The following is a 13,956-nucleotide window of genomic DNA, read 5'->3' as shown; positions in this document are numbered from 1 at the left end:
CCACCCTGTCAGCAGTGCGTGGCACTTAGAAATGCCATACGCTCCTCACAAGGCAGGGCCAGGGTGGAGGAAAATTGGCGTGCTCCTCCACCCTTAGGCCGTGATTGGCGTGGGGGCGGGGGAGCACGCAAAGCCTCCTCCCACACTGCCAGGAGCGCATGGTGCTTTTAAGCACTGCAGGCTGCTCGCAGGGCAGGGACAGAGTGGAGTCCAATCCTTGGCCCTGATTGGCTTGGGGGTGGGGGAATGCATGAAGTCTATCAGGAGCACCTGGCACTTCCTAATTGGTTTGGGCATGGGGGAGCGGCAGGGCCTCTGCAGGCCGGATCCACCTGCTTGGCAGGCTGGATCCGGCCCGCAGAGGCCCTTTTGCCGACTCTTGGCTTATATTGTATGAACTTTAATAATCTGGTTTGTCCAAGTCTACTTGGCAACATTTCCTAATCCTAATCTATTGTGCAGTCACTGTGGAGTAATCAGATTAACAAGGAGTCCACTGGCACCTTAAAGATTAACAATTTTATTAGGACATAAGCTTTTGCAAGTAGTAACTCACTTCACCAGATACATGAAGTGAAAGATCATATAGCAGGGATACAGAGATGGGTGTTATATCAGTGTTAATTTAATCAGGGTGAATATGGCCCACTACCAACAGCTATAAGAATGTGAGAATATCAAAAGGGGAAAATTACTATAATGAGAGAGACATTCCTAGTCTTACTCATACACATTCTGAAGATGCGAAATTTGCATATGAATTCCAGCTCTGCAGTTTCACGAGACAGTCCTGTTTGTCCAATGTATAGCATTGCTCGCACATGATGGCATATTTCACATTAGTAGATGAATGAGCCTTTGATGATATGACTGATATGGTTAGGTCTGATGATGGTGTCACTAGGGTAAATGTGTGGACAGAGTTGCCAATGGGGTTTGTTGTAAGGTTTGGTTCCTGGGTTAGTGTTTCTGTTGTGGGGTGTGTAGTGGGTAGTATTTGTAGGAAACTAGGTTAGAACTTCCTGAACAGATAGTGGCTTGGCATCCCCAGAAGTCCAGTAGGAATATAGGAAAAGCTTAGAATTCTTGAGACTCCATTTCAAGCCTGCAAAGCTCAGGAGACAGAAGGAATGAGAGCGACTCACATTACTCTTTCTACATAGCATGGTTCCTAGAGAAGCAGTGCTTCATGGGAATTCTGCTGTTGCCTTTCTGAACTTCCCCATCCAGGGTGTGTTTCAGTGTGCTGGGAGGACAATCCTTATAGGCTACGTCTACACTGGCATGATTTTCCGGAAATGCTTTTAACGGAAAAGTTTTCCGTTAAAAGCATTTTCAGAAAATTGCGTCTAGATTGGCAGGACGCTTTTCCACAAAAGCACTTTTTGCGGAAAAGCGTCCGTGGCCAATCTAGATGCGGTTTTGCGCAAAAAAGCCCCAATCGCCATTTTAGCCATCGGAGATTTTTTGTGCAAAACAGTACTCTGTGCTGTTTACACTGGCCCTCTTGCACAAATGATTTGCGTAAGAGGGCTTTTGCCCGAACGGGAACAGCACAGTATTTCCGCAAGAACACTGATGATCTTACATGAGATCGTCAGTGTTCTTGCGGAAATTCAAGTGGCCAGTGTAGACAGCTGGCAAGTTTTTCCGCAAAATCAGATGATTTTGCGGAAAAACTTGCCAGTCTAGACACAGCCTATAGTGTATGAAGGGGAAAATGCCACAGAAGAGCAGCCACAGGCTGCCCTCTCCCCTCAGGCACCCATTAAGAAACCACAAAGCCCGAAGCCTCCAGGATGCTGAAGGAACAGAGCTGTTACAACAGAGCTACTCTTTTCCACACGTTCAAACAACAATTGGCCAGCTCTTGTATGGTTTCCCTTGCTTTTTCCTATTGCTCTGAGTGGCCATTGTCCCATTAATAAGACTTAAATGGAGGAAGACAAACATGAATAGAAATCACAACAAGTGGTATTCCAGGCACTGTAGCCAGACATACCTTTGTCACAGTGCTCTCCACTATAGTTAGGGTCACATTCACAGTATGGGTCCCCATGTTCTGAGAGTTTACACTGCCCGTGGTTGCATTTCATAATTCTGCAGGGGTTTGAGGAGTCATTCTTCTTGTCGCAGTACATGCCTGTATATCCCTCCAAGCACTTACACGTGTAAGCAAAGTTGGCAGCCGTGCATTTGCCATGGATACACCTGAGAAAGAAGAAAAGCTTAGAACTGTCTTATGCTTGTGGGATTTGAATTAGGGCAGGAAGAGACCTCAATTTTTCCAGGAATGTTTATTTTGGATGTCTTAGCTCTCATTCAGTTTCTTGCCAGTATGCTAAAGAAAAGTTCAGTGCCAGGTGCACTGGCAGAAACTGCAAAAGAAAACTGGGTAATATTCACAGAGTGCAAAATTTGAATGTACTGATCATAAAAAGTTCTCATGGGAAACCTGAGCAAAGGTTAGGCTCATTTAGTCATGGATAAAACAATAAAATGTATCCAAACAAAACAGCTTAGATTTAGAATATCAATACTTGAAACTAACTGCTTGTGAACAATCCACGTCAGAGCGTACTTGGAGAAATTATTCTACAACTTACTTCACACAATGGGGCTGTGTCTAGACTGCATCCTTTTTTCGTAAAAGGGATACAAATTAGACATATCGCAATTGCAAATGAAGCGGGGGTTTAAATCCTCCCCGCTTCATTAGCATAAAAATGGCTGCCGCTTTTTTCCGGCTCAGAGCTTTGCCGGAAAAAAGTGCCAGTCTAGACACGGATCTTTTGGAAAATAAATCCTTTTCTGAAAGATCCCTTATCCCTCATTTTAAGAGGGATAAGGGATCTTTCGGAAAAGGCTTTATTACCCAATTTTCTTTTGCAGTGAATATTACCCAATTTTCTTTTGCAGTTTCTGCCAGTGCACCTGGCACTGAACTTTTCTTTAGCATACTGGCCAGAAACTGAATGAGAGCTAAGACATCCAAAATAAACATTTTAAGAGGGATAAGGGATCTTTCAGAAAAGGCTTTATTTTCCGAAAGATCCGCGTCTAGACTGGCGCCTTTTTACGGCAAAGCTCTGAGCTGGAAAAAAGCGGCAGCCATTTTTATGCTAATGAAGCAGGGGGGATTTAAATCCCCGCTTCATTTGCAATTGCAATATGTCTAATTTGCATCCCTTTTATGGAAAAGGGATGCAGTCTAGACACAGCCCTGCTGTTTCTCAGATGTTCTGCTCCAAAGGAACTCTTAAGGACAGCAGCATTTTGGGGGTTCCAAACCAGTTTAAGTTGGAATACATCGTTCTAAAGAACAACATTAACTATGGAATATATTGTTCTAGCATTGGCCTTTCAAGAGGTGGAGCCTGAACATCCCATGTAGCACCTTCTAGTACTTCCTTTTGGATGTGGATTAGGGATGTTAAAATGCATTTAATTTAGTAATTGTGTAACCACTGAAAATGTCAATGGTTAAATGCAGGAGGCAGGCACCTTCCGCCAGCTCCCCATGCATTCTGGCTCCTGCCCGCCCCTCTCCCCATGCTGCTGCCTCTGTATAAGGGACAGCAGCAAAGGGAGATGCAGATGGATCCTCCAGGGAGCTGGCATTTAAACCAGCTCCCCGCGCATACCCCTCCTCACTGCACTATTAGAGGCAGTGGGGGGGAGGGAGGGGAAAGATGAGTACATATGCGGTTCCTCAACTTTTAAGCTGGCTTCCTTCCTGTACGTACCGGGAGCCTGCGCGTAACCATGAACATTAACTGATGAGCCCAGGCTCATCGGTTAACCATAGGGATGTAAGATATTAAGTAATTGAATAGTCATGTAACTGCATGAAATCTTTGCAGTTACACGACTATTTGATAGTCCCCAGGGGTGAGGCAGGGATCCCCGACACCCCACACTGCTGCCTTTGTAAATGGGTGCGGTGCCCAGATAAATTACTTTTTGTTCCAGTCAGACACGTGGATGATTACAGGTTTGGTCACTCTGCCTGTCAAAACCATGTGTCTGCAATAATCCTTTCCCACAGATTCTCCAACAGGAGAATTCTCCTAGGAGTAGGGGGGAGCTGGTCTGTAAGGACAGTCAGTTTAAAAACCAGCTCCCTGTGCAGACCGGCTGCCTGCCACCCCACACTGCTGCCTATAATACAGAGGCAGCAGCTCCTTTCCATGGGGAATCTGAACTTCCCACGGACAGAGGTTGTTCCATGGTATGCACAGCAGTGTCTGTCTGTGGGGCACTTGAGCCCACTGTGGACAGAAGCTGTTTTGCAGCAGCCTCCTCTGCCCCCTGCCACTGCTGCCTTTTAAGCCGTCTCCCTCCTCACCTTCACTGCCTCTGTTACAGAGGCAGCAAAGGGGAGAATGTGTGTAGTTGAGAAGATTAACTGATAAGCCTAGGCTTTTCAGTTAATTGTATAGCCGACTACACATTGACATCCCTGGTTAACCATGTGCATGGTTATACTTTCACATCCTTAATATGGATTCATCAACAAAATATGCATCATCCTGCTACAGAAAACTCATCCCTGGCTAATGATATGCAATCAGGGAATCAAATGCAATGTATATGCATCGATGTGGGGTTTATATATGCAATGCTGGCCTATATTTTGGCAGTCAAACCCACAGTTTGAAAATGTGGCTCTTGAAATAAATGCCTCAACTTCTCCTGGGCAAAGACAGAAACTGGAGAGCAGATCTTTGGCCTGGCATCCTTCTAAACAAGAAGTGATTGATGTAATTTTCAGAGGTGAAGAGGCCTCACAACTCCTCGTGGCTTCACTGGGAATTGTGGGTATTCAGCACCTCTGAAAATGAAGGCTAGCATTGTAAGATAGAGTTAAATGTTAATTCATTGAAGAGAGTGCTCCCATTAGCAGTAAGTTGACCTTACTTGTTATTAAGGCAGGGGTCTCCAATTTCCTGGTCACACAGCGGGCCTGTCCAGCCTGGGTGACATTCACAGATAACACTTGTCTTCTCTATGGACCGGCAGATCCCATGCTTGCAGATGTTACAGGATTTGCAGCCAGGAAGGACTCCTAATGACTGTTGGGGTAGATCCTTAAAGTCCTGCAGCTCGTTATTAATGCGGACGTCATGGATACATCCATGAAAGGCATTTGACATCCTCTCTGTGCCTTGGCGCAATGAAGATAGCCCAGTAGATGTTGGGATCCCTTCAGATAAAACAAAATATAAAGATTATCTGGCACTCACAATAATAAACAAGAAGAAATTATAATGTCTAGCACTTCTACTGCACTGTACCTTTGAGGATCCCAAAGCCCATCATGAAAATTAATGAATTAAATTTTAGAACACTTCTTTCCAGGAGTTCAGTATTATTATTTTCATTTTGCAGATGAGGAATTGGAAAGGCAGAAAGAAAAAATACTTGTCCATGATTGCACAAGAAATGTGGCAGAACAATGAAAAAAGTCTAGCTTTCCAGACTCACAGTCCTGCCTTTCAACTATTAGATCATGCTTCTTCAATTTATATTTTTAAAGCAACTTTAACCCCTAAGTTCTTTAGAATTTATATAAGAATTTCTTAGTTTGCCAGTGAAATGCTGCTACCTCTAGAATGCAACAAGAGAACTAACAGTATTCAGCAACAACATGCAACAGTCAGGACAGGAAATAATAATGTTGTAGCCAATTACAACTATTGCAGGAGAAATCTAGATAGGCAGAAAATAGCTCATTATATTGGATGGGATATTGGAATGAACACCCTAATACTTGTTGAAGTGATTTGGGATGTTTAGTGAGTGTAACTGGGCACATATTTAGTTTTATATCATGCTTAAAACATGATTGGCTGCGTCTAGACTGGCAAGTTTTTCTTCAAAAGCAGCTGCTTTTGCAGAAAAACTTGCCAGCTGTCTATACTGGCCGCTTGAATTTAGCAAGAACACTGATGATCTAATGTAAGATTGTCAGTGTTCTTGCGCAAATACTATGCTGCTCCCGTTCAGGAAAAAGCCCTCTTGCACAAATGTATTTGCACAAGAGGGCCAGTGTAGACAGCTAAAAACTGTTTTGCGCAAAAAAGCCCCAATGGCGACAATGGCGATCGGGGCTTTCTTGCGCAAAACCGCATCTAGATTGGCACGGACGCTTTTCCGCAAAAAGTGCTTTTGGCACGGATGCTTTTGCGCAATCTAGATGCTCTTTTCCGCAAATGCTTTTAACGGAAATTTTTTTCCGTTAAAAGCATTTGCGGAAAATCATGCCAGTCTAGACACAGCCATAGAGTCTGTAACTTACATCATACTAGTAATGCTTTCAGTCATGCATTTATGCTTTAAATTCTAAAAGGAGAGAATTTTGCAATTTGTCTATAGAGGATCTATGTTTAGCAGAACAAAGTTAGGAAGACATTGAAGTTGCAAAGGAAAGTAACCAAAAGCCAAGACTACTTTAACACTCCCCCATTATAGTTTCATTATAGAATCTTTTATCTCTTTTATTTTCATAGGGCATACTATTTTTTTTATAGAGCTGTATCTTTCACATAGGTCAGGTGGTTCAGGAGAGATGTTTTCATAGCTCTGCTGCCAGATCATTTCTGCTGCATGAGATTCTTTAATCTGTGACATTCTTAATCTGAGTCAATTGTTAAGATACAGCTCTGTCCAAAACAAGAATATCTAGTTTTCAGATTTGTGCAGATAGTAATTCACATAGAAAAGGGATTATCAGAAAGGAATTATTCACAAAGGGGCTGATCCAGCACATAGAGAAACCAAAGAGAATTTTTCCGTCAGCTTCAACGGTTTTTGGCCCTTAAGGCTTCATTATAAACCTGCAGTCATTTGTGCTTGATTTAAATATAGTTCATTCAGAAAAAGCACCACGGAAGAACAGATGCTCTCTATCCAAATCAGGTCCTGCAATGTGCATCACTGAAGTATCTCCATACATACCCTGCACAGCTTCACAGACTGTTGAATTAAAGGGGCTGCTAACATCTTGACTGACTACCATGTTGGAATGGCTTATTTACTTAATCTCTTAATGTTTTTATTCCAGGATAATCATTTTCCTAGTAGTAACATGATCTGCTTGGAGATGCCAGTTGTATTACAGTGAAACCTTAATCTGGCACTCTGTTAACCAGAAAACGTTGTTAACCGGCATTACCCCCAGCCACAATACTGTTACATCTTCAGGTGCACAGACCTGGTTTGGTTTACCATGATTGGCTTAACGATTTTTTATTTAAGAAATACTAATCATCTTTAACTCAAATTAGAAATGTGAGACCACCTGCCTCACACTACAAAACTACCAATATTAAAAACGTGAGTTTTACTATTATTGTCCATTGGTTTTTCCTAGGTTGATGGGATCCTTAGATAACCAGAATTTTTAGATAACCGGAATGCCCTAATCCCCGAGCATGCTGGATAACACAGGTTTTACTGTATTTGCTGAAGAAACATTTGGAAAATTGTCAAGGGCTTAGCTATTGTTGCAAAGAGTGACTGAACATACCTCCAATGTAGAGTGGGGTGTTGAGGTTGACAGTGGGTTGTTTCTGCAGTGTGCCAAGACTCTTGGGGGCTCCTTTATCCACAACCAAGTTCAATGTTTGGTTCAGCATAACCAGCTCCACACTGTGAAACTGCCCATCATTTATTGTTTCCACACTAAAAGAGAAAACAAAGAAGGAAGAGAATCAGAAGGACTTAGCTGTGACTTGCCTGTTCTCTTACAGGCAATCAGCCATTTTTATCTTTGGCACATTTATCTAAAATGGCACACTGCTGGCTGCTTTGTGATCCGCTGTCTTTTTTTATACCAAGCACTTTGCTAAGAGTAAAGAACATAAAAGCTGCAACTTCAGATATGTGTCGATTCTTATGTAATCAATACATATTCAGATTCAACTCTTAAGATGCTCATTAGTTATTGTGGTGGATGGAAGCGTTAGAAACAATGTGTGTGCTGGGGAATAGTCAATTAACATGATGTGAAAATGAACGCTATACTTGTTCCTACACCTACAGATATTTTTGTGTGTGACTAGAGTTTCAAATAAGTTAGATATGCAATCTCTCTAATAATTGCACATGCTAAATGTCAGTTTGGATCACTTGTACAACTTGGAAAATGAATCTGTTCTTCACGTGCAGTCAGAGAAATTACACAAAATTAAGAGTACAATTATGCACCGATGTTTTCTGAACTCTAGCCCACTACTTACACTGGAATACATTCTATCCTTAGCAACTTAAGCTCTAAGCCCTGTAAGTTACACACGGTGATGCCCTGAAACAATATGAAAATTTCATTCTACTCCAAAGTGCAAAGAAAAGAGAGGGAGGTAAAAAAGCTGCAAAGGATACGCAAGGGATTAACTGCTCTTTGACAAATCAGTGGGTGTTCCAAAGTACACTCATAGTGATGGAAGTGAAGAGTTTTTTCCACTGATGCAAATTTAGCAAAACATTACAGTCTTCATTGTACACATGTGGACTTTAATACACAATGAGATTCTAACAGTAATGGCACTGGCTACAGCAGGTGTTAAATAATGTGTTATTTAAGCTACCCACACACTCAGCTCTGCCATTACACATCATTCTCAACCTGCTGCAAGCCTCTCCTGAGCAGACTCTGCAGTTGTGTGGTGGTTCTACCATGAAAGCATGGGGGCAAAAGATGCATGAGAAAGAATCATTCCAAGATGTTGCGTAGTTTAGAAAACAAATTCGGAATTGCTGTTCAAAACACGGTGACAGATAAACAGAAGTGCATCATCTCATTTAATCTCAGTCAACTAGTCCATTTGCCCAGCTTCATATAGCGAATTAAGTTAAAATGATCTAAGAGCCAATCCTGAGCCATTGATGTCTATGGAAGTTTTGGCCTTTAGGAGGAGACCTTTAGAAACAAGATACTCAAAGGAGAAAATGACCAAAATTGACTTGTTTATGGAACAGTTACAATTCAACAACATCTATAATATACCTGATACAACAAATAAAATGCAAGCAGAATTAGGCAGAAGACACCAATATAGTGACTTCTGAGGAATAACAAAGTGCACTGCTGACGTATACCATTTTGAGAAAGGACCAACATGGCAGTGGAGGTCTTATGCTGGGAAGAGGACTTCCTAGAGGAAAGAGGACTTGTTATTAAAGGTCATGTGAAATTTTATGGAAGTTTCAGGTGCTTAGTTATTCAGGCATTGTATGGGAAACCAGACAGACATATAGCGGATTGATGTTAAAATGTTAAGTAGTTCTTCTGCAGAACAATTCCCATGGAAATGATGCTTAAGGAACTTTTGTGAATTTGCATTTCCAGTAAGACTTCTGAGCTGTGATTGCTGTACGTTTGTAGGATGCAGTGAAGACTTTTTAGGAAGGCGGGAATTGGCAGTTCACACATGGTGGTGCTGTAGTTCTCTCTGAGATCTAGAAGTGTTCCTTAGGGATTAGAGACCTCACACCACACAGAAGACTAAGACTTATTTAGTCGCATTCCTGAAAGATTCAACAGAACAGATTAAACCAGTTTCCTGGATAAATTCCATCTGGTCATATTTTACCAATTGAAATTCCCTCTGCAGTGTCAGTTGGACAGAGTGGTGTTGACATATGGCTATAAACTGCTGCTTAGATGTTCTTGTGTGCTATCTAATATATGCCAAATTCCACCGAGGAGATGGCTGTGTTTCAGTGGTAGATGAAGTGACTCCTATATATCCTATACATACCCCACAGGAGTATTCTGAGGCTTAATTTATATTTAAAAGCCTTTTGAGATTCTCAACGGAAATATGCTATGTAAATACAAAGGCATATTTTTAACTGTTTAAGTCAATGAGAAAGGAAGAAGAATAGGCAAAAATATTTGCTCTAAAGCATATGGGCTGAGGACAGAGAATAAATGGCTGTTTAACAGGCTCCCACCCCCCTCTAGGATCGATGTCTGAAGATGAAACAAGACTACATTCTTATCTGAAGAAGTCCAAGCTGCAACTATGTGGCAGAGGACAACATTATCACATCTGGCAGTGCTAGTTCTTACTTGGGCCAGTACTTCACAGACATTAATCATTTACTCCTCCACAGCATATGGTTTTCCAGATTAGGGTTTAAGAGCTTTGATTAACAGGCAAATGGGAGGCCCATGTGTCCTGTTGATGCATCTAAGTTTTCAACCCCTAATTCTTCACTATTTTTAGTGTACTCAAAGCTAACATTTTAACTTCACAGGGGAACTGGAGGGATGGAGGCTTCTCTGGTCCTGTTCTAAAACTGTTATTGGTTGGAAGTTGTCAAGTTCCAACTTTTCTCCTTTAACCACTCCCCTCCCAGAAAAAGCCTAATCTTTCATGCCCAAACTTTGCGAAACAGGAATCATTTTAGTTTTACGATGCTGACAAGGTCAAAACAGTATGAGCTCACATTTGCTTTTAAAATAAATGCTCATACACAATGAAGGGCCAAATACTAACACCCAAAGGCGAAGAGGCTCTGAGAAAACTGGATAAAGATAGTGGATAAATCAAAGCATTTGCTGTTGACAGAAGAGATTTTAAAAAGACTTTGGATTCAGAGGGGGAGAGAGAGAGAGAGAGAGAGACTCAGAGGCTACGTATAGACTACATGCCTCTTTTGAAAAAGAGCATCTTAGACTACAACCAGTACTTTCGAAAAAGCAAGCCGTTTTTTTGAAAGAGAGCACCCATGCAGTCTGAATGCTCTCTTTCGAAAAAGCACAGTTTGCATTACGTAGCGCCTTTTTTCGAAAGAGCACTTCTGAAAAAAGGTGTTCTTCCTCGTAAAACGAGGTTTTCCACAGTCGAAAAAAAACCGCTGCAGTCTTTTGATTTACTTTTGCAAGAACGTGGCAGTAGTCTAGACGCAGAGGAAGTTTTTTCGAAAATGCCACTTTAAAAAAAACAAACCCTGTAGTCTAGACACATCCAGAGAGCAAGGGTGAGCGGGAAAGTGCTACATGAATTCTTCCTCAGAGTTCAGTGTGCCTTTGGGCCTTTGGAGACTCAGCAATCGTCTGAGACAGTTGGAGACAGTGGCTTGGCGAGAGATAAAGGGAATAAAGCCACAGACGCTGAACAGTGCATTGTAACTGGGCTCAGCACAAACTTGCTGTACTCTGCTTTTTTCAAGGGGCTTCTTCCTGTCCCAGCTTTCTGTAAGGTTTTATGAAAATACTAATTGAATTTTTATTGGTGATCAGGTGGTCTTACAGCTCATTTTCCTGAAACAGCTCTCAGTATATAACTACCTACCCGATTCAGGGATTTGTTGCATTTTATTGATATTTTCATTCTACAAAGTTGTACCAGAGGCACATTAGCTTTTAAATCTTCCATGTTGAGGCTAGTAATGATGTGACAAACATGAGCTGTAGGGTTAAGATAGAAACAGTAAGGTATAAACATTTTATGTATCTGCAAGACCCAGAGGCAAGAACTCAAAAAATGCAGCTATGTTCACGGTGATGCCAATGTACTCTAAAAATCTACCACTAGATGGAGATGCAGTATCACAGAAAGGACTGTCAAGTTTGAGAAACCATCCACTGATATATTCGCAATTTTCCAATTCCTCTTCCCACCCCAGCTTGATGCACAAATGAATATTGCATTAGCTTATACAGTCAGGACAAACAACTACAACAATTAAAAAGTTACAGAATGGGGCTGAGAATTTGTTTTGGCTTGTTTCTTAGAATTTATTGACTAAAAATAAGTCACACACCTGCTGCCTGAGATTGCACAATTTGTCCCTTTTTGCAAATGCCTTTGTGCTACGTGATTAAACCATAATCACTTATCTGAACAAATGTGAAGATACTAGAGTCAGAGCAAAACGTGAGCTGGATCAGAACCAGCCCTGGCTTTGGAGTCACAAAATCTAAATGCTGGCTCTTGAGATTTCCCAGCTCATTAAAAACCAGCTCTGAACTTTTCATCTTGGGTAGCTTCCAATGGAACAATTACAAGTATTGTGGGCCATTCCCCTAGCCTGTCAGAAGTTTACAATGTATACTTGTTAAAGAAAGAAAGAAAGAAAATATTTGAAATGTAAACATTTGAAGGATGAGCAAGAGTTTTTATGAATTTGATTTACCAATACAACTTGCCCCAATGTACACAGCAGAAAGAGCCTGCCCACATGTGGGATTTGCTTCCCAACCGCCATAAACACTGCAGTCTATTAAGGACCCCATATTGGTCACTGACAATTTGATTTCCTTACAGTAACCTTCCTCTTGTAGCATTTTACAAACATTACGTGAAGGAATCATTTCATCCACCATCTAAGTGCAGCCATTTCTCCCATAGATATACCAAGCAACAGAGGAGAACAGCAAGTGAAGAATCATCCCATTGAAATGGCAGTTCATTAGGCAAACTCAGTATGTCAGCCAGAGGTTATGGGTCTATTACAGGGATGGGTGAGATTCCAGATGCTGATGACAGTCCCCTCTGGCTTTAAAGTCTATGAAACAGTTATGACCTAGATGCAACCTTACTCTATTGCTAAAAGTACCAAGGGAGCACTAACAGTTCAAGAGCTGTGGGTCTTAATTTTACTATCCTTCTTCCAACAATGCAGTGACTTTGTACCCCTCGCAGAGGCATTAGGTTAGCACTGGCCTATGGAAAAGAGTGAATCACCAACACAGCTTTACCCTACATCGAGATATTAGTGGGAAGTCTCCTCTCCGGTTACTTTTTGGTTCTGATTCTGTTTAGCTTATAAAATCTGACAAATCACAGATTCAAGTTTTATTGCTATGGATTGTGATGTTTCTCAACAACTGCTAAGTCTCCCATTTTCCTTGGAAGATTCCTGTTTTCAGATCGCCTATGCTGGGTATGTGTTTGAGTGCTTGAATTCTGTGGGACGCCTGGGATCTCTATTCCCACATTGTCTGTCCCTATGTTCTCAGTAAGGCTGAACCTATGGCTGAAGCGAGCAACCTAGGACCACACAGACTAGCAGAGCACCTCACCACCGTTTTCTGACCTCAGAAGATTGTGTCTGAGGTGCAGCACTAGGCTGGTGGCTTTCATAGTGGGAGTGGTGCTGGTGGCAACAATGACAGATCAGTGTCTAGAGGTGGCTTGCCAGAAGTTTGTCTTGCCTGTCTGATACAGAAACTTCCTTCCCTCCCCCCCCCCAGACAGACAGACAGACAGACAAAAGTGACTCCCCTTGAAAGGCCCAACAACCTCAGAGCTCCTCCTGACTGGTTCTGTGGGACACAGTTAGAAGTAATCACTTATATGATAATGGTGCTCAAAGCTGGGGCCCTATTGTGCTGGACACTGTACAAACAGGAGACAGCTCTGAAGAGTGTACACTCAAAACCACAAACAGATAAAAGGGAGGAGACTCAGCATACAAGCCACGGGAGTATGTTGAAGAATCAATCCAATTTTATTAGTTAAATGATACCAGGAAAATACAGTGAAAAAAACCAAACCATGTAATAAAAAGTCCTCTGTACTGTATTCCCTTCCCCCCCCCCCCCACTCTCTTTGTCTGAGTCTCTCACAACCCCTCCGCATTAGCTATCAGAGAGAGGAACCCCCATAATTTTGTCACAAAATAAAAATATTTTTTCAACTACAGTGATCGTCTTGTAACATGACTATTTTAATGACATATGATGTACCTTTGACTGCAGCAGAGCAACTGATACTGTGGAGGAGAGGCAAGAGAGGTAAGAAACAAAAAAACAGCTTTTACTAAAAAGACAAAACATATAAATGAGGTAATACATAGCCACTGACTATGCAAATTAGGGCATATTCTTATTAGCAGGAATCTCTACATTTCCAGGCTTTCTGTCTAAACAGCTCTGTGCCTCCTTTAGATTGACACACTACGCAAAAGTGAAGCTGGTAAGTGACTGAGGAATGGAGC

At 41.8% G+C, this 13,956-nt stretch overlaps 1 protein-coding gene across 1 annotated transcript in view; it reads right to left on the bottom strand.

Moving 5' to 3' along the window:
* SLIT3 (slit guidance ligand 3) overlaps positions 1-13,956 on the bottom strand; it is a 795,269-nt gene that overhangs the window by 4,609 nt on the left and 776,704 nt on the right. The window contains exons 33-35 of the mRNA XM_006115755.4: positions 7,532-7,686; positions 4,921-5,206; positions 2,003-2,211 (exon numbers count right to left, since the gene is read on the bottom strand). Coding sequence (XP_006115817.1) covers positions 2,003-2,211; positions 4,921-5,206; positions 7,532-7,686 — 650 coding nt within the window. The remainder of the gene's footprint in view (positions 1-2,002; positions 2,212-4,920; positions 5,207-7,531; positions 7,687-13,956) is intronic.

The sequence above is a fragment of the Pelodiscus sinensis genome, chromosome 17, assembly GCF_049634645.1.
Source record: "Pelodiscus sinensis isolate JC-2024 chromosome 17, ASM4963464v1, whole genome shotgun sequence".
Taxonomy (NCBI): Eukaryota; Metazoa; Chordata; order Testudines; family Trionychidae; genus Pelodiscus; species Pelodiscus sinensis.
The sequence above is the reverse complement of the archived record's forward strand: the minus strand, read 5'-3'. Positions and strand labels throughout refer to the sequence as shown.